Consider the following 23,520-nt stretch of genomic DNA (forward strand, 5'->3'; position numbering starts at 1 on the left):
GCGGGCTGCTTCATGTGCAGGGCCAGGGTTGAGGCTATGAGTATCGCTGACTCTACGGGGAGTGTTGAGTCTATGGGTAGTGTTAGGTCTATAGGTAGCAGTGTTGAGTCTATGAGTAACAGTGTTGAGTCTATGGGCATCGTTGAGTCTATGGGCAGTGTTGAGTCTCTGAGCAGTGCTGAGTCTATGGGCAGTGTTAAGTCTATAGGTAGCAGTGTTGAATCTATGGGCAGTGTTGGGTCCATGGGCAGTGTGGAGTCTATGGGTAGTGTTGAGTCTATGGGCAGTGTTGAGTCTATGGGTGGCAGTGTTGAGTCTATGGGCAGTGTTGGGTCTATGGGCAGTGTTGAGTCTAGGGGAAGTGTTGAGTCTATGGTGCAGTGTTGAGTCTATGGGCAGTGTTGAGTCTATGGGCAGTGTTGAGTCTATGGGTGGCAGTGTTGAGTCTATGGGCAGTGTTGAGTCTATGGGTGGCAGTGTTGAGTCTATGGGTGGCAGTGTTGAGTCTATGGGTAGTGTTGAGTCTATGGGCAGTGTTGAGTCTAGGGGAAGTGTTGAGTCTATGGTGCAGTGTTGAGTCTATGGGCAGTGTTGGGTCCACAGGCAGTGTTGAGTCTATGGGTAGCAGTGTTGAGTCTATGGGTAGCAGTGTTGAGTCTATGGGCAGTGTTGAGTCTATGGGTAGCAGTGTTAAGTCTATGGGCAGTCTTAACTCGGAGCTTTCGTGACTGTAGGAATTATTCTTTGGTTCTTTCGGTAAAGTCACGTATAAAGAAAAAATAATAAATTAAATAATAGCATACGACGTTTCGATTGCAACACAAGCAATCATCATCAGGTATAATGAAATAGCGACATAAAATCTAACCAGAAAAAATTATAGACAGACATATAAGCAGACAGATATCACCAAGATGCACACAGCGGGCAACACCGGTACAGAGAGGGGTGATCGTCTCTGTGGGGTGGCCTTAAATAGACAGAGGGGGGCGGAGGCAGCGAGAGGGAGGGGTTAGAGACAACAAAAGGGGGGTGAGCAGGCTTAGGGGGAGAAAGAAACACACTAAAATTAAATAACCCAGCAAAGTATCGAAATGTTGTGTAAAACGACACAGAGAGTCGTTTTACATAACATTTCGATACTTTGAAATGTGTCAGAGACGATCACCCCTCTCTGTACCGGTGTTGCCCGCTGTGTGCATCTTGGTGATATCTGTCTGCTTATATGTCTGTCTATAATTTTTTCTGGTTAGATTTTATGTCGCTATTTCATTATACCTGATGATGATTGCTTGTGTTGCAATCGAAACGTCGTATGCTATTATTTAATTTATTATTTTTTCTTTATCTATGGGCAGTGTTGAGTCAATGGGCAGTGTTGAGTCTATGGGTAGCAGTGTTGAGTCTATGGGTAGCAGTGTTGAGTCTATGGTGCAGTGTTGAGTCTATGGGTAGTGTTGAGTCAATGGGCAGTGTTGAGTCTATGGGTAGCAGTGTTGAGTCTATGGGTAGCAGTGTTGAGTCTATGGTGCAGTGTTGGGTCTATGGGCAGTGTTAAGTCTATGGTGCAGTGTTGGGTCTATGGGCAGTGTTAAGTCTATGGGCAGTGTTGAGTCTATGGGTAGCAGTATTGGGTCTATGGGCAGTGTTGAGTCTATGGGCAGTGTTGAGTATATAGGTATCAGTGTTGGGTCTATGGGTAGCAGTGTTGAGTTTATGGTGCAGTGTTGGGTCTAGGGGAAGTGTTGGGTCTATGGGCAGTGTTAAGTCTATGGGTAGTGTTGAGTCTATGGGCAGTGTTGAGTATATAGGTATCAGTGTTGAGTCTATGGGTAGCAGTGTTGAGTCTATGGGTAGCAGTGTTGGGTCTAGGGGAAGTGTTGGGTCTGTTGGGCTTCACGGGGTGACATGTGTCTGTGTGCGTGTCTCACTGTCACACATGAGGAGATCAGCGTTGAGAGAGAAGCCAGGTTGACACTCGCAGATGTACGACCCATCCGTGTTGACGCAAGTCTGGTTGCATTTGTCGCTGTTCAGCTTGCATTCGTCCACATCTGCAAAGACCACACACGAAGAAAGAGATCCACCGTGTAGCCTTAACAGATTGTTCGGGCAGAGAATTATACAAACTCCACTCACTCGCTCTCACTCTGTAGAACAGGGGGAAATCATACAAACACCACTCACTCACTCTGTAGAATAGGGGGAGATCACACAAACTACACTCACTCGCTCTGTAGAACAGGGGGAGATCATACAAACTCCACTCACTCACTGTGTAGAACAGGGGGAGATCATACAAACTCCACTCACTCACTCCGTAGAACAGGGATGGATCACACAAACTCCACTCACTCACTCTGCAGACCAGGGGGAGATCATACAAACTCCATTCACTCACTCACTCTCTAGAACAGGCAGAGAACATACAAACTCCACTCACTCACTCTGCAGACCAGGGGGAGATCATACAAACTCCACTCACTGTGTAGAACAGGGGGAGATCATGCAAACTCCACTCACTCACTCTGTAGAACAGGGGGAGATCATACAAACTCCACTCACTCACTCTGTAGAACAGGGGGAGATCACACAAACTCCACTCACTCACTCTGTAGAACAGGAGGAGATCACACAAACTCCACTCACTCTGTAAAACAGTGGAAGGGAGAACGTACAAACTCCACTCACTCACTCTGTAGAACAGGGAGAGATCATACAAACTCCACTCACTCACTCTGTAGAACAGGAGGAGATCACACAAACTCCACTCACTCACTCTGTAGAACAGGGAGAGATCATGCAAACTCCACTCACTCACTCTGTAGAACAGGGGGAGATCACACAAACTCCACTCACTCACTCTGTAGAACAGGAGGAGATCACACAAACTCCACTCACTCACTCTGTAGAACAGGGAGAGATCATGCAAACTCCACTCACTCGCTCTGTAGAACAGGAGGAGATCATACAAACTCCACTCACTCACTCTGTAGAACAGGGGGAGATCACACAAACTCCACTCACTCACTCTGTAGAACAGGGGGAGATCACACAAACTCCACTCACTCACTCTGTAGAACAGGAGGAGATCATACAAACTCCACTCACTCACTCTGCAGAACAGGGGAAGATCATACAAACTCTACTCACTCGCTCTGTAGAACAGGGGGAGATCACACAAACTTCACTCACTCACTGTGTAGAACAGGGGGAGATCACACAAACTCCACTCACTCAGTCTGTAGAACAGGGGGAGATCACACAAACTCCACTCACTCACTCTGTAGAACAGGGGGAGATCACACACACTCCACTCACTCAGTCTGTAGAACAGGGGGAGATCACACAAACTCCACTCACTCACTCTGTAGAACAGGGAGAGAACATACAAACTCCACTCACTCACTCTGCAGAACAGGGGGAGAGAGATCGTACAAGACGTCACACCGAAAAGGGCTCCCGAGTCAGCAATCAAACCCAGGCCCTTCTGGCTGCAACCCGAGCCGCGACGTTCGCCCTCTGCGTACCGATACAGGACGAGCTGTCCGTCGCCAACTCCCAGCCGGCCATGCAGCTGCACTGGAATCCTCCGAGCAGCTCGGCGCACGTGTGCGCACAGGGGCTGCTGGCGCACTCCAACACATCTGTGAGAACGCACACACGACGGCAATCGTCGACGTCTCCCCCGTCGCACGTGTGCAGTGACATGGAATGGGTCACCGTGGAACGCAGCGCCGGCTGCTGGCAGAGAAGGGTATCTGCGTTTGCAGCAGCCCTGTCCGTCAGCAGGTCACGTGATAAGCCAGAGAGAGGGACGTAGGGCAAAGGTGATAAGGGGGGGGCACGTAGGTTCTAGAAGGGGAGCGTGGCCGGGGGCGGAGCGAGACCACGCCGGGAGGATAAAAGGGGACCCCCGAGTGAAGGCTCGGGGCTGTCGCTGTGAGTGGGATCCCGTCGGGCTGCTGGAGTCTTCGTCGACGTCCTCACCTCCTCGGCATCGTCAGTCAGGCAGTCCGTTAGCCGACCCGACTGAGAGTGTAGCTACCCCCTGTACCCCGTGACGGTTGTGATAAATAGAGGGCCTCCTACTCCAAGTGTCTCTGAGTGTCTCACTACACATTCATGTAGCCTTCAAGAGGCTGTCGGGGCAAGCGCTGCTCATGAGCAGCACCGATGCAGGCCGGCACGGCACACGAGGGGGTGGGTGGCCGGCGCCACGCCCAGCCGCCTTTGTCTCTCCCCCAGTGGCGATGTTCACTACACACTGCACCAGGTACTCATTTGAGGCTGAGTCGACCTAGGGGAGGCCCAGGACCTGCTTCAGATAATCGTCACCGGTGTTGGTAGCCGTGTACGGTAATCGAACTCGGGTTCACCAGGTTCGTAGTGCAGCAGTGCGCTAACCGCTCCTTCACCACCGCTCCTCCCAAAGTTACAGACAAAGATCCCCTGTGTAGCCGAGATTTTATCTCAGAATCAGGAAATATTTATTTAACGCTGAAGAATCCCTTGAGCTAGCAAGCTCCATCTCAGAATCAGGGAACATTTATTTAACGATGAAGAATCCCTTGGGCTAGCAAGCTCCATCTCAGAATCAGGGAATATTTATTTAACGATGAAGAATCCCTTGAGCTAGCAAGCTCCATCTCAGAATCAGGGAACATTTATTTAACGATGAAGAATCCCTTGGGCTAGCAAGCTCCATCTCAGAATCAGGGAATATTTATTTAACGATGAAGAATCCCTTGAGCTAGCAAGCTCCATCTCAGAATCAGGGAATATTTATTTAACGATGAAGAATCCCTTGGGCTAGCAAGCTCCATCTCAGAATCAGGGAATATTTATTTAACGATGAAGAATCCCTTGAGCTAGCAAGCTCCATCTCAGAATCAGGGAACATTTATTTAACGATGAAGAATCCCTCGAGCTAGCAAGCTCTATCTCAGAATCAGGGAATATTTATTTAACGATGAAGAATCCCTTGAGCTAGCAAGCTCCATCTCAGAATCAGGGAATATTTATTTAACGATGAAGAATCCCTTGGGCTAGCAAGCTCCATCTCAGAATCAGGGAATATTTATTTAACGATGAAGAATCCCTTGGGCTAGCAAGCTCCATCTCAGAATCAGGGAATATTTATTTAACGATGAAGAATCCCTTGAGCTAGCAAGCTCCATCTCAGAATCAGGGAACATTTATTTAACGATGAAGAATCCCTCGAGCTAGCAAGCTCTAACTCAGAATCAGGGAATATTTATTTAACGATGAAGAATCCCTTGGGCTAGCAAGCTCCATCTCAGAATCAGGGAATATTTATTTAACGATGAAGAATCCCTTGAGCTAGCAAGCTCCATCTCAGAATCAGGGAACATTTATTTAACGATGAAGAATCCCTTGAGCTAGCAAGCTCCATCTCAGAATCAGGGAACATTTATTTAACGATGAAGAATCCCTCGAGCTAGCAAGCTCCATCTCAGAATCAGGGAACATTTATTTAACGATGAAGAATCCCTCGAGCTAGCAAGCTCCATCTCAGAATCAGGGAATATTTATTTAACGATGAAGAATCCCTTGGGCTAGCAAGCTCCATCTCAGAATCAGGGAATATTTATTTAACGATGAAGAATCCCTTGAGCTAGCAAGCTCCATCTCAGAATCAGGGAACATTTATTTAACGATGAAGAATCCCTCGAGCTAGCAAGCTCTATCTCAGAATCAGGGAATATTTATTTAACGATGAAGAATCCCTTGAGCTAGCAAGCTCCATCTCAGAATCAGGGAATATTTATTTAACGATGAAGAATCCCTTGGGCTAGCAAGCTCCATCTCAGAATCAGGGAATATTTATTTAACGATGAAGAATCCCTTGGGCTAGCAAGCTCCATCTCAGAATCAGGGAATATTTATTTAACGATGAAGAATCCCTTGAGCTAGCAAGCTCCATCTCAGAATCAGGGAACATTTATTTAACGATGAAGAATCCCTCGAGCTAGCAAGCTCTAACTCAGAATCAGGGAATATTTATTTAACGATGAAGAATCCCTTGGGCTAGCAAGCTCCATCTCAGAATCAGGGAATATTTATTTAACGATGAAGAATCCCTTGAGCTAGCAAGCTCCATCTCAGAATCAGGGAACATTTATTTAACGATGAAGAATCCCTTGAGCTAGCAAGCTCCATCTCAGAATCAGGGAACATTTATTTAACGATGAAGAATCCCTCGAGCTAGCAAGCTCCATCTCAGAATCAGGGAACATTTATTTAACGATGAAGAATCCCTCGAGCTAGCAAGCTCCATCTCAGAATCAGGGAATATTTATTTAACGATGAAGAATCCCTTGGGCTAGCAAGCTCCATCTCAGAATCAGGGAATATTTATTTAACGATGAAGAATCCCTTGAGCTAGCAAGCTCCATCTCAGAATCAGGGAACATTTATTTAACGATGAAGAATCCCTCGAGCTAGCAAGCTCTATCTCAGAATCAGGGAATATTTATTTAACGATGAAGAATCCCTTGGGCTAGCAAGCTCCATCTCAGAATCAGGGAACATTTATTTAACGATGAAGAATCCCTTGAGCTAGCAAGCTCCATCTCAGAATCAGGGAACATTTATTTAACGATGAAGAATCCCTCGAGCTAGCAAGCTCCATCTCAGAATCAGGGAACATTTATTTAACGATGAAGAATCCCTTGAGCTAGCAAGCTCCATCTCAGAATCAGGGAACATTTATTTAACGATGAAGAATCCCTTGGGCTAGCAAGCTCTATCTCAGAATCAGGGAATATTTATTTAACGATGAAGAATCCCTTGGGCTAGCAAGCTCCATCTCAGAATCAGGGAATATTTATTTAACGATGAAGAATCCCATGAGCTAGCAAGCTCCATCTCAGAATCAGGGAATATTTATTTAACGATGAAGAATCCCATGAGCTAGCAAGCTCCATCTCAGAATCAGGGAATATTTATTTAACGATGAAGAATCCCATGAGCTAGCAAGCTCCATCTCAGAATCAGGGAATATTTATTTAACGATGAAGAATCCCATGAGCTAGCAAGCTCCATCTCAGAATCAGGGAATATTTATTTAACGATGAAGAATCCCTTGAGCTAGCAAGCTCCATCTCAGAATCAGGGAATATTTATTTAACGATGAAGAATCCCTCGAGCTAGCAAGCTCCATCTCAGAATCAGGGAATATTTATTTAACGATGAAGAATCCCTTGAGCTAGCAAGCTCCATCTCAGAATCAGGGAATATTTATTTAACGATGAAGAATCCCTCGAGCTAGCAAGCTCCATCTCAGAATCAGGGAATATTTATTTAACGATGAAGAATCCCTCGAGCTAGCAAGCTCCATCTCAGAATCAGGGAATATTTATTTAACGATGAAGAATCCCTCGAGCTAGCAAGCTCTATCTCAGAATCAGGGAATATTTATTTAACGATGAAGAATCCCTCGAGCTAGCAAGCTCCATCTCAGAATCAGGGAACATTTATTTAACGATGAAGAATCCCTCGAGCTAGCAAGCTCCATCTCAGAATCAGGGAACATTTATTTAACGATGAAGAATCCCTCGAGCTAGCAAGCTCTTTGTTTTACAGAAGGCCAGTAGCGGTTACAAGGGCACAGAACAGAACGGTAGCAAACACACGATAGACAACCACCATGGGAGTGCGGTGGCTCCCCTACAGTGCCGGATGATCCTCGTAGCAACAGGAGCTGCACATGCAGCTACGGGCCCCGCACTTTCAAGGGCCCCACGCTCAATGCTTTCAAGCTATCAATTCCGGTTCAGTGATTCTACACTTGCTCTATTACTATAGTACTATACCGCCTTCAACTTTTACGAACGACCGGGTGTTTAAGTTTAGCGATTTGCCGTATTATCCGGCTGTATAGCGAATGACTTGCATAGTAAACATACTTTACTATGCAAGTTAAAAAAATGTGTGTTTTAATATTTGTGTTTTAGTTAATTTAGTGCCCCTTTATAACACATTGCTAGAGGCACCGCAACAGCTTCCTAACGTGGTAAAAAAATAAAAAAATAAAAAAAACATTTCTATATATATAGCGGCATAGTCGCTTTTCGTTTACGTACCGATGCAAGTCACTTTATCAACGTCCAGACGGAATCCTTTGAGGCACGTGCAGTGGAAGCTCCCGTCCGTGTTCACGCAGTCGCCCAGGCAGCCGTCCGTGTCGAGGGCACACTCGTCAATGTCTACACGACGCAGCGCACGTGGACAAAGGGTGCCCCCCCCCCCCCCCGTGTCGCCGTGAGCAGACAGTTGTGGCGAGTGCTGTTCACGAGCAGGCCGGCACTGCGGCACACGAGGGGGTGGGTGGCCAGCGCCACGCCCGGCCGCCTTTGTCTCCCCAGTGGTGGTGTGTACACACCGCATCAGTTACTCATTCACTCATTCGCCCACTAACTCACCCACTCACTCACACACTAATTCACCCACTCACCCACCCGCTCACACACTCACTCACCCGCTCACTCACATACCCACCCACTCACCCACCCACTCACCCACTCACTCACCCACTAACTCACCCACTCACTCACACACCCACCAACTCACCCACTCACACACTCACCCACCTGCTCACTCACTCATTCACCCGCTAACTCACCCACCCACTCACTCATTCACCCACTAACTCACCCACTCACTCACTCATTCGCTCACTAACTCATCCACTCACTCACTCACTCACCCACTAACTCACCCACTGACACACTCACTCATCTGCTCACTCATCCCCCCATTAACTCACCCACCCACTCACTCATTCACCCACTAACTCACCCACTCGCTCACTCACCCACCCGCTCACTCACCCACCCGCTCACTCACCCACCCACTCGCTCACTCACCCACCCGCTCACTCACCCACCCGTTCACTCACCCACCCGCTCACCCACCCGCTCACCCACTTGCTCACCCACCCACCTACTCACTCACCCACCTACTCACCCACCCACCCACCTACTCACCCACCCACCCACCCACCTACTCACCCACTCACCTACTCACCCACCCACCCACCTACTCACTCACCCACGCACCCACCCACCCACCCACAAGACAGACGTTTAAGTGCAGGAGCTGCACTCAGTGCCTCTCTCCCCGCACCTTCACAGCTGCTGTTGTCTTTGCCCAGTTTCCATCCGGTAGTGCAGGCGCAGGCGAAGGTGCCGACCGAGTTGGTGCAGATCTGGCTGCAGGGGCCCGGAGATGGCGCGCACTCGTCAACGTCTGCCGGGAGACAGAGACAAAGGTCCCCCGTGTAGCCTCTAACACATCGTTGGGGAAAGTGCTGTTAGTGGCGGGTGAGCAGCGGCACCGCGGCACACGAGAGGGGGTGGTTCGCCACGCCCGCTGGCCCTTGTCTCCCCCAGCGGCGATGTTTAACAACATCGCACCAGGTGCTCGTTTGAGGCCGAGTCGACCTAGGGGAGGAGGCCCAGGACCGGTTCAGATAATCGTCACTGGCGGCGTTGGTGGCCGTGAGCGGGAATCGAACTCAGGCCATAGACGGGTTCGCAGCGCAGCAGCGCAGCGCTAACCGCTGCACCACCGCTCCCCACACAACGCCTTGACGTGGTTTTCATTTTACCAGGTAAGCCCCACTGAGCCATAGAGCTCGTTCTGGTGACACGTAATGACGGACCACGGGGAGAGAGAGAGACGCAGACTCCAAGTATACATCAGCGGGATCGAACCCACGACCTCCTGTACACCGGGCGAGGTAGTCAACATCTCCTAGCCACCGTGATCATGATGATGAGAGAGACGCAGACTCCAAATACACAGCTGGTGTCAGGGTCGGTATCATAACCACGACCTCCTGTGTACCAGGCGAGGGAGTTAACATCTCCTAGCCACCGTGATGATGATGAGAGAGACGCAGACTCCAAATACACAGCTGGTGTCAGGGTCGGTATCATACCCACGACCTCCTGTAGACCGTGCGAGGTAGTCAACATCTCCTAGCCACCGTGATCATGATGATGAGAGAGACGCAGACTCCAAATACACAGCTGGTGTCAGGGTCGGTATCATAACCACGACCTCCTGTGTACCAGGCGAGGGAGTTAACATCTCCGAGCCACCGTGATGATGATGAGAGAGACGCAGACTCCAAATACACAGCTGGTGTCAGGGTCGGTATCGTACCCACGACCTCCTGTGTACCAGGCGAGGGAGTTAACATCTCCGAGCCACCGTTGCGCCCGTGGTGGACGAGTTTGAAGCAGCAACTCAGTTAGAGATAAGTGTCTAAGTGGGAGCGGCTATTGTAAAGTAAGGGGTTTGTCACGTGAACAAAAGTGCCAATTCGTTTCTAGTACAGCACTAACCAGTCGTGTGGATGGGGAGTAAACCCACGACAACGATTACAATTCGAGTAGCCGTGACGTTTTGCCGGTAATTACAACAACAACTACAACAACCAGCAGCAGCATCAGGCGACAGCCACAGAGCTGCGGAGGAATGTCCCCCCTCTTCCTGTTTCGGTCTCCGATAGAGCGGAGGTCACAGATGTGACGTCGTCAACTTTCGCGCCAATGCGGGTGCCGAATCACCACCACCACCAGCACCAGCAGCAGTCACGAATCACCACCACCAGCAGCAGCAGCAGCCACGAATCACCACCACCACCAGCAGCAGCAGCAGTCACGTGGGTGTGAACCGCCTTCCACGTGCGGTGGCAGGAGAGTCAAGCTGCAGTGTGACGGGGCTCGTGGCTACGAGGATGACCGAGAATAGGGGAATGTCCAGGTGATCTAGGGACACAGTGGAGTCAACCTGCAGGGCGAGTGGAGTCGACCTGCAGGGCGATTGGACTAGAGGGTCAACGAGAAGGATCGGGAACAGGGGTGTGTCCACAGGACAGGGGCGTGGCCTCGGGACAGGGGCGTGGTCACGTGACAGGGGCGTGGTCACGTGACAGAGGCGTGGCCTCGCACCGTATATAAGGCGGACGCGCGGGTGAATCGAGGCTGCCGCAGGTCGTTCTTCGTCGGCTCGAGGGAGAGCCACGTGGCTCCTTAAATTAAGATCCTTCCTGGACAAGTGCAGCGAAGCCGTCGCTGCTGCACGCGTGAAAGCGTGGCCCCCCCCCCACCCCACCCCGTGGCCTGTGTTTTACCCGTGGCCTGTGTTTTACCCGTGCAGGTCGTGGGCGCGCTGAGCACGAATCCGGAGTTGCAGGTGCAGTAGAAGGAGCCGAAGGTGTTGACGCAGTTCTGGTTGCACGGCGACAAGGTGCACTCGTCGACGTCTGGGGTTCACAACAACAACAGCAACAACGAGAGACCGAGTTGGCGACAACAGACAAAAAACGCGGCGGAAGATGAGATTAAAAGGGAGTTCGGGGCTGGGTCAGGGCGGGGAATTTTTAATCTAACGGTGCATTTATTTCGCCTTTGGGATCTTGCGCTAGCCCGTCCGCGACGCCACGTGCCGTAGAATGTCGCTGTACGCTCGCCGCTGCCTCTCGTCCACTGGTCAGTCCCAACTCCCAGTTTGTAATAACTTGACATTTTCTTTCACGTCTAGGGACCACCTCCCCCTCTCCCACCTTGTGCCAATAATGAACGTGTTTTGTCGCGTTCTTGGTTAGAGATGGCGTCAATATAATTGTTGCGACCTATAAACCCGCCACCCATCCCAACACGCGTCCAATTAGCAAAGGGTGTTCGCACTGAATCAGAAACATGCCAATGAGTTACTGGTTCAGCGGTTAGCGCTACGCTGCGCTGCAAACATGGCGACCCGAGTTCGATTCCCGCTCACGGCCAACACCGGCGACAATTATCTGAACCGGTCCCGGGTCTCCCCTAGCTCGACTCAGCCTCAAATGAGTACCTGGTGCGGTGTGTAGTAAACATCGCCACTGGGGAGACAAAGGTGGGTGGGTGGAGTGGTGCTGACCATCCCACCCCCTCGTGTGCCACCGTGCCGGCCTTCGTAGGTGCTGCTACTCACTACCAACACTTGTCCCAACAGTCTGTTGCAGGCTAAACGGTGTGATATTTGTCTCGTCCGTCAGCACCAGCGGTGATCCAGTCAAACATCGTAGCCCCCTCTGCGATTTGTCGAAGTCGACGAAAATAACCCGGCGTGTCTCAACAATCTTTTCTTTGATAATTTTTTTTTACCCTTTTATCTGGCAACAAAACTGATGCCTTTTTTTTACAAGGAGTCATGTTTGCAGATGACACCAAAAGGCGTCATCTGGTCCAACACCATGTGAGACTAGGCCCTAAGGAAAGCTGTCTCGGGTGTGGACCAATCAACTTCAAGGACAGTGCATACATTATCAGAGTTATGTTTTTGTTTGCATTATGACTGCAGGTATTGTGGTCTATGCAAACATGACTCCTTGTAAAAAAGGTGTCAGTTTTGTTGCCAGATAGAAGGGTAAAAAAACTATGATCATATTTTTTACGGGCAAATGAGGTTCCAATGGTGTATATCTTTTCTTTTTTCGGGCCCACCCCCGTATTTCGTATCGCTTCGTTTAATAAAACTAAACACAAAGTCACGAGATCCAACAGCAAGCGCGCCCCCCCCCCCACCACCCTCCCCCTTTAAAGTTGACCACTCACCGATGCAGGAGTGACCGTCCGAGGCCAGGGCCAGCCCGGACCCGCAGCTGCAGGTGTAGCTGCCGTCGATGTTGGTGCAGGTGCCGTTGCAAGGAGGTGGAACTTTGGCACACTCGTCGTCATCTGCACAGGGCGCGTAAACAAATGGCGAGTCACAGTACGCCGATGAGCGATAATGACGCGCGCCCTTCGCTCACCCCCCCGCTAGCCCTCAGCGTTCTCCGTTGTGAATGAGTGGAGAGGGAGTGAGCGGAGGGAGCCCGGAGACAAGATCCACGCGACCGCGGGGAGAGCGAGAGACACGCTGATCCACAAATACACACGGAGTGGAAGCCGCGGCCCCGTGCGTAGCAGGCGAGGTAGATGACATCTCGCAGCCGCTGTGCTAAACAATTCAAAACAATTCCCCGAAAATCACTCAAACTAAAGACGAAACTACGTTTTTAATTTTTTTATTTTACCAGGTCATGCCCACTGAGCTAAATAGCTCGTTGTGCTTATCGCGTGCACATTGATAGCAGCCAAATACTCTAAACGCGTGACGTTGATTCCAAATCAACCGGAGGAACCGGAGAAAAATCCACGCGACCGCGGGGAGAGAGAGCCAAACAAGCAAACTCCAAGTATACAGCAGCAGCAGGCGTCATCAGAGTGGGGATCTAAACCACGACCTCCTGCGTACCAGGCGAGGGAGTTAACATCTCCTGGCCACTGAGATGCCCCTATGCTAAACAATGCCAACCAAGTCCCCAACTAATCACTCGACTGGGATCACACAGCAGCCGCCCTCCACTTGTAAAGAGAATCCAAATATTGAGGCATCTGATGAGCTATGAAGCTATTCTTCACAGAGTTGAGTCTATGGGCATTAACACGACCCACAGACCCAACACTGTCCATAGACTCAACACTGCCCATAGACTCAACACTGCCCATAGACTCAACACTGCCCATAGACTCAACACTGTCCACAGACTCAACACTGTCCAAAGACTCAACACTGCACTATAGACCCAACACTGCCCATAGACTCAACACTACCTCATAGACTCAACACTACCCACAGACTCAACACTGTCCATAGACTCAACACTGCCCACAGACTCAACACTGTCCAAAGACTCAACACTGCACCATAGATTCAACACTGCCCATAGACCCAACACAGCCCAAAAGACTCAACACTGCCCATAGTCTCAACACTGCCCATAGTCTCAACACTGCCCATAGACTCAACACTGCCCACCCCACCACAATACTACCGAGGCCACAGCAATACAACACCGAGGTGCCACCCATCCACCTGGTACCCGGCGGGACCTGTTACCTGCGCAGGTGGAGGCCGTGGCCAGGATGTAGCCGATGGGGCAGTGGCACGCGAACGAGCCGGGGCTGTTGACGCACAGGTTGGAGCAGCCTCCGTTGGCGACGGCGCATTCGTCCACGTCTGGGGAACGGTCAACGTGCGGTCACTCGCCGTTACCCCTCTCTGTGTACCCCTGTCTGTGAACCCCTACCAGCCCCTACCCCTGTCTGTGAACCCCTACCCCTGTCTGTGTACCCCTGTGTGTGAACCCCTACCCCTATTTGTGAACCCCTACCAGCCCCTACCCCTGTCTGTGAACCCCTACCCCTGTCTGTGTACCCCTGTGTGTGAACCCCTACCCCTGTCTGTGAACCCCTTACCAGCCCTACCCCTGTGTGTGTACCCCTACCAGCCCTACCCCTGTCTGTGAACCCCAACCAGCCCCTACCCCTGTCTGTGAACCCCTACCCCTGTCTGTGAACCCCTACCAGCCCTACCCCTGTGTGTGTACCCCTACCAGCCCTACCCCTGTCTGTGAACCCCAACCAGCCCCTACCCCTGTCTGTGAACCCCTACCCCTGTCTGTATACCCCTACCCCTGTCTGTGAACCCCTACCAGCCCTACCCCGGTCTGTGTACCCCTACCCCTGTCTGGGGTGTGTGCGTGTGGTGTGTGTGTGGTGTGTGTGTGTAGTGTGTGTGTGTGTGCTGTGTGTAGTGTGTGTGTTGTGTGTGTTGTGTGTGATGTCTGTGTGTTGTTTGTGTGTGCAAGGACTGGTCAAGATCTCCCCATACCTTCACAGCTGCTGTTGTCTTTGCCCAGTCTCCATTCACCCACCCACCCACCTATCCACTCACCCACTCACCCACCCACCCACCCACTCACCCACTCACCCACTCACTCACTCACCAACCCACTCACCCACCCACTCACCCACCCACCCACCCACTCTCCCACCCACCCGCTTACCCACCCACCCACCTACCCACCTACTCACCCACCCACTCACCCACCCACCCACCCACTTACTCACCCACTCTCCCACCCACCCGCTTACCCACCCACCTACTCACCTACTTACCCACCTGCCCAACCACTCGCTCACCCACCCACCTACTCACCCACCCACCCACTCACCCACCCACCGATTCACCCACCCACTCACCCACCCACCTACTCACCCACCCACCTACTCACCCACCCGCTCACCCACCCACCTACTCATCCACCCACCTACTCACCCACTCACCCACCCGCTCACCCACCCACAAGACAGACGTTTAAGTGCAGGAGCTGCACTCAATGCCTCTCTCCCCGCACCTTCACAGCTGCTGTTGTCTTTGCCCAGGATCCATCCGGTAGTGCAGGCGCAAGCGAAGGCGCCGACCGAGTTGGTGCAGGTCTGGTTGCAGGGGCCCGGAGACGCCGCACACTCGTTAACGTCTGCCGGGAGACAGAGACAAAGATCCCCCAGCCGGTGATACATTTTTTTTAGTATTTTATGAACAAAGACGATTCAAACGAGACTCGAAGCTTTCGAGACTGCACGAATTACTCTTTGGATCTTTCGGTAAAGTCACGTAGAAGGGAAATAATACATTAATAAAAATAAAACAATAAATGATCACGACGTTTGGACTGCAACACAAGCAATCATCATCTGGTGTGAAATCCACAGCAAGAAAATTTAAAAAAAAAATTTGCTGTGGATTTCACACCTGATGATGATTGCTTGTGTTGCAGTCGAAACGTCGTAATAATTTAATTGCTTCATATTTATGTATTTATTTTATTATTTCCCTTCTACGTGACTTTACCGAAAGAACCAAGAATATGAATCCCTGCAGTCACGAAAGATTTTAAATAATAACAATAGTACGAATGAATGAGTTGTGTGGAATTCCAGCCCATAGCGACCGGAGGAAAGGCAATCGCCTTACAAACAAGTACGGAGAAAGCAAGTTGAGTCAAATTAGGAAGTGTAACGCAATGCCATCCCGATAGTCGGTTCAACACACAGTTGACGCATAGCCTGGTTCATTACGCTCTTCCACAGATTGCTAGATTAGAAACAAACACGGAAAGAACCAAAGAGCAATTCCTGCACTCACGAAAGCTTCGAATCCAGTTTGAACCACTGCCTGTTGCATGTGTAGGGGTGTTACGGGAGGGCAAACAAACACACCAGGGGTGTTTGCGCCCGCACACGTAAGGGCGCCTACATCCACGTCCGCATCGGTTAGCCCTGGGGGGCTGTGACGGCGCTGTGATCCCCCACAACCCCACCCCTCGGGGGGGAGTTGCTATATAAGGCGGGGAGCCGGTGGGCTCGGGGTCGAGTATTACAGCTTAACCAGCGAAGAGTGAAGACCGGCTAGACAGGCCCTGTGACTCCCCTGGCTCGCTGTCCTTCTAAGGACCGACCAGGGCAAGCCAGTGGCGCGGCCCTGAGAGCCCAGAGCCGATGCTCCTGTAAGAGCCGGTCTGGTTGGCTAAGGGTGCCGAGATCCCAGCTTGGCCAGAGCTGGATCAGCTAGCCTCCCCTAGCTCTGTAGTTGGAGGACCTGGGAGCAGGCTAGCCGGGCTAGCGCTAAGGGAGTCTCCATGTTAGACGGGTGAAGGGGCCGTTACCTCTTCAAGTGTCGTGTTCTGCCCTTTGGCTGAATAAATAAGTGTGCCTCCGACTACGTCGTCTACGTCTCCTTGAACTCACTACACAGGCTACCAGGGGGATCTTTGTCTTTGTGTGAGTCAATGCCACTAGGGAGACAAAGGCGGACGGGGAGCGTTGACTCTGTGTGCGTGTCCCCCTCATCACCATCGCAGGTCTTGTGGTCCACTGCGTTGAGGAGGAACCCGGGGTTGCACTTGCAGGCGAACGAGCCGATGGAGTTGACGCAGACTTGCCCACAGGGAGAAGACGCGCACTCATTGTCATCTGTAGGGAGGAGTGGGGGAGGGGGAGTGGGTAGTGTGGGGGGGGAGTAGGGGGTGGGGGGAAGGGTGGGGGGGAAGAGTGGGGGAGGGAGAGTGGGTAGTGTGGGGGGGGAGTAGGGGGTGGGGGGGAGTAGGGGGTGGGGGGAAGGGTGGGGGGGGAAGAGTGGGGGAGGGAGAGTGGGTAGTGTGGGGGGGAGTAGGGGGTGGGGGGAAGGGTGGGGGGGGGGTAGGGTGGGGGGAAGGGTGGGGGGGAGTAGTAGGTGGGGGTGGGGGGAAGGGTAGGGGGTGGTGGTGGGGGGAAGGGTGGGGGGGAAGAGTGGGGGAGTGAAAGTGGGTAGTATGGGGAGTAGGGGGTAGGGGGTGGGGGTAGGGGGTGGGGGTAAGGGTGGGGGGGTAGGGGGTGGTGGTGGGGGGAAGGGTGGGGGGAAGGGTGGGGGGGGGTGAAACACAAGGGACGAGAAGCCACGCGCACGGAGGGATTCCGTAAAGTATTCCTCGGGAGAGAATGGGATGTGTTGGGATTGCAGGCCGTTTGTGTACGTTGAACTTCTGTCGCACCGTACGTCGGCAGGCGAGGTAGTTAACATCTCCTAGCCACCGTGATGATGATTGAGAGAGAAACTCCAAATATACAGCAGCAGGCGTCAGGGTTCCGGTTCGAACCCACGACCTCCTGTGTACCAGGCGAGGTAGTTAACATCTCCTAGCCACCCTGATGATGATGATGATGATTGAGAGAGACGCAAACTCCAAATATACAACAAGCGTTAAGGTCGGGATCGAACCCACGACCTCCTGTACACCAGGCGAGGTAGTTAACATCTCCTAGCCACCGTGATGATGATGATGATTGAGAGAGAGATCGAGGCAGTAGTGGTGCTCGCTCCACCCACCGATGCACTTGCTGTTGTCTTCGGCGAGGACGTATCCCGGATCGCAGGAGCAGCTGTAGGAGCCCGCGGCGTTGTTGCAGTGCACGGCGCACACGCCCGGGCTCATCAGGCACTCGTCAATATCTACAGAGGTTTTGAAACATCCACGTCACGTGCACACCAAATACACAGATCCCTCCCCTGCCGTGTAGTCTCAACAGACTGCGGGGGCAAGTGCTGTTAGCGGCACGCGGGGGGGGGGGGTGGGTGGCCAGCACCACGCCCGGCCGCCTTTGTCTTCCCAGTGGCGATGTTTACTGCGCACCGCTACTCCAGGTACTCATTTGAGGCTGAGTGTTGTTGTGAGTGTTGTTGTGAGTGTTGTTGTTGTTGTGAGTGTTGTTGTGAGTGTTGTTGTTGTGAGTGTTGTTGTGAGTGTTGTTGTTGTGAGTGTTGTTGTGAGTGTTGTTGTTGTGAGTGTTGTTGGGATTGTTGATGTGAGTGTTGTTGTTGTTGTGAGTGTTGTGAGTGTTGTTGTTGTTGTGAGTGTTGTTGTGAGTGTTGTTGTTGTGAGTGTTGTTGGGATTGTTGATGTGAGTGTTGTTGTTGTTGTGAGTGTTGTTGTGAGTGTTGTTGTTGTTGTGAGTGTTGTTGTTGTGAGTGTTGTTGTTGTGAGTGTTGTTGTTGTGAGTGTTGTTGGGATTGTTGATGTGAGTGTTGTTGTTGTTGTGAGTGTTGTGAGTGTTGTTGTTGTTGTGAGTGTTGTGAGTGTTGTTGTGAGTGTTGTTGTTGTGAGTGTTGTTGTTGTTGTGAGTGTTGTTGTTGTTGTGAGTGTTGTTGTTGTTGTGAGTGTTGTTGTGAGTGTTGTTGTTGTTGTGAGTGTTGTTGTTGTGAGTGTTGTTGTTGTTGTGAGTGTTGTTGTTGTGAGTGTTGTGAGTGTTGTGAGTGTTGTTGTTGTTATTGTTGTGAGTGTTGTTGTTGTGAGTGTTGTTGTGAGTGTTGTTGTTGTTGTGAGTGTTATTGTTGTTGTGAGTGTTGTTGTTGTTGTTGTTGTGAGTGTTGTTGTTGTTGTGAGTGTTGTTGTTGTGAGTGTTGTGAGTGTTGTGAGTGTTGTTGTTGTTGTTGTGAGTGTTGTTGTTGTGAGTGTTGTTGTGAGTGTTGTTGTTGTTGTGAGTGTTATTGTTGTTGTGAGTGTTGTTGTTGTTGTTGTGAGTGTTGTTGTTGTGAGTGTTGTTGTTGTGAGTGTTGTTGTTGTGAGTGTTGTTGTTGTGAGTGTTGTTGTTGTTGTGAGTGTTGTTGTGAGTGTTGTTGTTGTGAGTGTTGTTGTTGTGAGTGTTGTTGTTGTGAGTGTTGTTGTTGTGAGTGTTGTTGTTGTGAGTGTTGTTGTTGTGAGTGTTGTTGTTGTGAGTGTTGTTGTTGTTGTTGTACCGTCGCAGGCGACTCCGTCCCCTGCGAGCTGGTAGCCTGGTGGGCACGCGCAGCGGTGCGAGCTCCACGTGTTCACGCAGAACTGGGAGCACGGAGACAACGCCGCTCCACACTCGTCCACGTCTAGCACAAACAACAACAACAACAACAACGATGAGAGATGATGCAGCAGCAACACAAACAACAACAACAACAACAATGAGAGATGATGCAGCAGCAGCACAAACAACAACAACAACAATGAGAGATGATGCAGCAGCAGCCACACAAACAACAACAACAATGATGAGAGATGATGCAGCAGCAACACAAACAACAACAACAACAACAACAACAATGAGAGATGATGCAGCAGCAACACAAACAACAACAACAACAACAACAACAACGATGAGAGATGATGCAGCAGCAACACAAACAACAACAACAACAACAACAACAATGAGAGATGATGCAGCAGCAGCACAAACAACAACAACAACAATGAGAGATGATGCAGCAGCAACACAAACAACAACAACAACAACAACAATGAGAGATGATGCAGCAGCAACACAAACAACAACAACAACAACAATGAGAGATGATGCAGCAGCAACACAAACAACAACAACAACAACAATGAGAGATGATGCAGCAGCAACACAAACAACAACAACAACAACAATGAGAGATGATGCAGCCACACAAACAACAACAACAACAACAATGAGAGATGATGCAGCAGCAGCACAAACAACAACAACAACAACAACAATGAGAGATGATGCAGCAGCAACACAAACAACAACAACAACAACAACAACAATGAGAGATGATGCAGCAGCAACACAAACAACAACAACAACAACAATGAGAGATGATGCAGCAGCAACACAAACAACAACAACAACAATGAGAGATGATGCAGCCACACAAACAACAACAACAACAACAATGAGAGATGATGCAGCAGCAGCCACACAAACAACAACAACAACAATGAGAGATGATGCAGCAGCAGCAACACAAACAACAACAACAACAACAATGACGCACCTCTGCATGTCCGCCCGTCATCGTTGAGGAGCTGTCCAGACGGGCAGCTGCAGGAGAAGTTCCCCACGCTGTTGGTGCATTGCGACTCGCACGGAGAGCTGGGGATGCACTCGTCGATATCTGTAAACAACAACAACAACAACAAGGCAAACGCGTAATCGTCAGAAGCAGCAGCAGCATCATCAGAAGCAGCAGCAGTAGCGTCATCATCAGCAGCAGTAGCATCATCGTCAGCAGCATCATCATCATCATCAGTGTCATCAGAAGCAGCGTCATCACCACCAGTGTCATCAGCAGCAGTGGCATCAGCATCAGCAGCAGCGTCATCATCATCAGTGTCATCAGAAGCAGCGTCATCACCACCAGTGTCATCATCAGCAGTGGCATCAGCATCAGCAGCAGCGTCATCATCATCAGTGTCATCAGAAGCAGCGTCATCACCACTAGTGTCATCATCAGCAGTGGCATCAGCATCAGCAGCAGCGTCATCATCATCAGTGTCATCAGAAGCAGCGTCATCACCACCAGTGTCATCATCAGCAGTGGCATCAGCATCAGCAGCAGCGTCATCATCATCAGTGTCATCAGAAGCAGCGTCATCACCACCAGTGTCATCATCAGCAGTGGCATCAGCAGCAGCAGCAGCGTCATCATCACTGTCGCTTCTCGCCGTCACGCGCCCTGCCCTGTGTGCGTTGAACTTCTTTCGCACCGTACGTAGCCAACCGTGGCTAATCCGAGTTGTGGGGGGAAGGACAACAATCTAAACAACAACATCAACAAGAAGCAGCAGCAGTTCTAAACAAATGAGTTTGTCAATGTAGACGACGATTTCCAAGTTGCCGCATAGCTCCCTGTGGGCTTCCGAATGTCGGAAGGGAAGAACGTTCCAGACGGCCCTGGAGGCAGAGCGATCTGCGAGTCAAGGTTTGTGATGTTGGAATAGAGGAGGCTCGTGAAGGACGCTGCTGCTGCTGCTACTGGGCACTTGGAGGCAGTCGCCTCTCCAGCAACAACAACCACAACGGAGGGTAGAGGAGCGACGCTCACAACAACGAGCTGAACGCCGGGCGGCTAAAGCACAGCAAGTTGGCACAGTGGGGGTACAGCTGGTGGTGCATCTACCAGGGGTCATCTCAGTCGGGCAACCCATGGCACCTGCTGGGTCTGTCCCGTGACCTCCTGCACCTAGCCTGGCACAGTAGGGGGTACAGCTGGTGGTGCATCTACCAGTGGTCATCTCAGTTGGGTAACCCATGGCACCTGCTGGGTCTGTCCCGTGACCTCCTGCACCTAGCCTGGCACAGTAGGGGGTACAGCTGGTGGTGCATCTACCAGTGGTCATCTCAGTTGGGTAACCCGTGGCACCTGCTGGGTCTGTCCCGTGACCTCCTCCTGCACCTAGCCTGGCACAGTAGGGGGTACAGCTGGTGGTGCATCTACTGGTCATCTCAGTCGGGCAACCCATGGCACCTGCTGGGTCTGTCCCGAGACCTCCTCCTACCAGCAGCGAGGCCTTCGACACTTGACGTGGCAACCTCAAAGTGCACCTAGCCTGGCACAGGCGCCGTGGGGACGTCACTTGTGACGAAGGGGGTGTTGGTATTGGTAGGTGTGTGTGTGTGTACGTGTGTCAAGGTTGATGATGTTTGTGTGCAGCGATTAGCACTACGAACCCGGCTATGAGCCGAGTTCGATTCCTGCGCACGGCCACCAACACCACCAGTGACGATTCTCTGAACCGGTCATGGTCATCCCCTAGATCGACTCAGACTCAAATGAGCACTCTCGCGTGCTGCTCGCTACCAACAGCACTTGCCCCGACAGTCTGCTGAGGCTATACGGGCGTGTTAGGAAGCTTTGTCTCTGTACTCACCATCACAAGCCAGGCCGTCCGCAGCTATGGTGTAGCCGCTGTTGCAGGCGCATTTGAACGAGCCGATGGAGTTGATGCAGATCTGAGCACAGGGGCTTGGCAGAGCCTTACACTCGTCAACATCTGTTCGGGGGCAGAAGTGCGATCGTTACAATCATTGTCATCAGAGTAAGCACCATCATCATCGTCGTCGTGGTCTTCATCTCCCAAGCCACCGTGATGATGATGATGAGACAGAGAGACGCAAACTCCAAATACACAACCGGTGCCGTCAGGATCGAGATCGAACCCACGACCTCCTGTGTACCTGGCGAGGTAGTTAACATCTAGCCACCGTGATGATGATGAGAAAAACACGCAAACTCCAAATATACAGCTGGAATTATCAGGGTTAGATATCGAACCCACGACCTCCTGTGTACCAGGCGAGGTAGTCAACATCTCTTAGCCACCGTGATGATGATGATGATGAGAGAGACACAAACTCCAAATATACAGCAGGCGTCAGGGTTCAGGATCGAATCCACGACCTCCTGTGTACCAGGCGAGGGAGTTAACATCTCCTAGCCACCGTGATGTTGATGATGATGAGAGTGAGACTCAGACTCCAAATATACAGCAGCAGGCGTCAGGGTTCGGGATCGAATCCACGACCTCCTGTATACCAGGCGAGGCAGTTAACATCTCCTAGCCACCGTGATGATGATGATGAGAGAGACACGCAGACTCCAAATATACAGCAGCAGGCATCGTCAGGGTTAGGGATCGAACCCACGACCTCCTGTGTACCAGGCGAGACAGTTAACATCTCCGCGCTCACCTTCACAGGACAGGCCGTCGGCTCCCAGGGTGTAGCCGGCGTTGCAGGAGCAGCTGAAGGATCCGTCGGAGTTGGTGCAGGTCTGTCCACAGCCTCCGTTCTGTGTCAAGCACTCGTCGATATCTGGGCGGGGTGGGTGGTGGTGGTGGTCGTGGGTGGTGGTGGTGGTGGTCGTGGGTGGTGTGGGTGGTGGTGGGGTGGGTGGGTGGGTGGGTGGGGTGGGTGGTGGTGGGGTGGGTGGGGTGGGTGGTGGTGGGGTGGGTGGGGTGGGTGGTGGTGGTGGTGGTGGGTGGTGGGTGGTGGTGTAGGTGGTGGTGGGTGGGTGGGGTGGGTGGTGGTGGGGTGGGTGGGGTGGGTGGTGGTGGTGGTGGGTGGTGGGGTGGGTGGTGGTGGGTGGTGGTGGGGTGGGTGGATGGTGTGGGTGGTGGGTGGGTGGTGGTGGGGTGGTGGTGGGGTGGGTGGGTGGTGTGGGGTGGGTGGGTGGTGTGGGTGGTGGTGGTGGTGGGGTGGTGGGGTGGGTGGTGGGTGGTTGTGGTGGTGTTGGGGTGGGTGGGTGGTGTGGGTGGTGGTGGTGGGGTGGGGTGGGTGGTGGTGGGGTGGGTGGGGTGGGTGG

General features: G+C 51.6%; 1 protein-coding gene across 1 annotated transcript in view; it reads right to left on the reverse strand.

Moving 5' to 3' along the window:
• LOC144737102 (uncharacterized) overlaps positions 1 to 23,086 on the reverse strand; it is a 44,791-nt gene extending 21,705 nt beyond the window's left edge. The window contains exons 1-14 of the mRNA XM_078619777.1: positions 22,908 to 23,086; positions 22,088 to 22,210; positions 20,212 to 20,331; positions 19,174 to 19,296; positions 17,767 to 17,889; positions 16,755 to 16,874; positions 15,257 to 15,379; positions 13,957 to 14,076; positions 12,630 to 12,752; positions 11,186 to 11,299; positions 9,151 to 9,273; positions 8,109 to 8,231; positions 3,531 to 3,647; positions 1,932 to 2,054 (exon numbers count right to left, since the gene is read on the reverse strand). Coding sequence (XP_078475903.1) covers positions 1,932 to 2,054; positions 3,531 to 3,647; positions 8,109 to 8,231; positions 9,151 to 9,273; positions 11,186 to 11,299; positions 12,630 to 12,752; positions 13,957 to 14,076; positions 15,257 to 15,379; positions 16,755 to 16,874; positions 17,767 to 17,872 — 1,192 coding nt within the window. The 5' untranslated portion in view covers positions 17,873 to 17,889; positions 19,174 to 19,296; positions 20,212 to 20,331; positions 22,088 to 22,210; positions 22,908 to 23,086. The remainder of the gene's footprint in view (positions 1 to 1,931; positions 2,055 to 3,530; positions 3,648 to 8,108; positions 8,232 to 9,150; positions 9,274 to 11,185; positions 11,300 to 12,629; positions 12,753 to 13,956; positions 14,077 to 15,256; positions 15,380 to 16,754; positions 16,875 to 17,766; positions 17,890 to 19,173; positions 19,297 to 20,211; positions 20,332 to 22,087; positions 22,211 to 22,907) is intronic.
• Between the last annotated feature and the right edge of the window lie 434 nt (positions 23,087 to 23,520).

This window comes from Lampetra planeri, chromosome 64 (assembly GCF_965212315.1).
Source record: "Lampetra planeri chromosome 64, kcLamPlan1.2.h2, whole genome shotgun sequence".
NCBI lineage: Eukaryota > Metazoa > Chordata > Hyperoartia > Petromyzontiformes > Petromyzontidae > Lampetra > Lampetra planeri.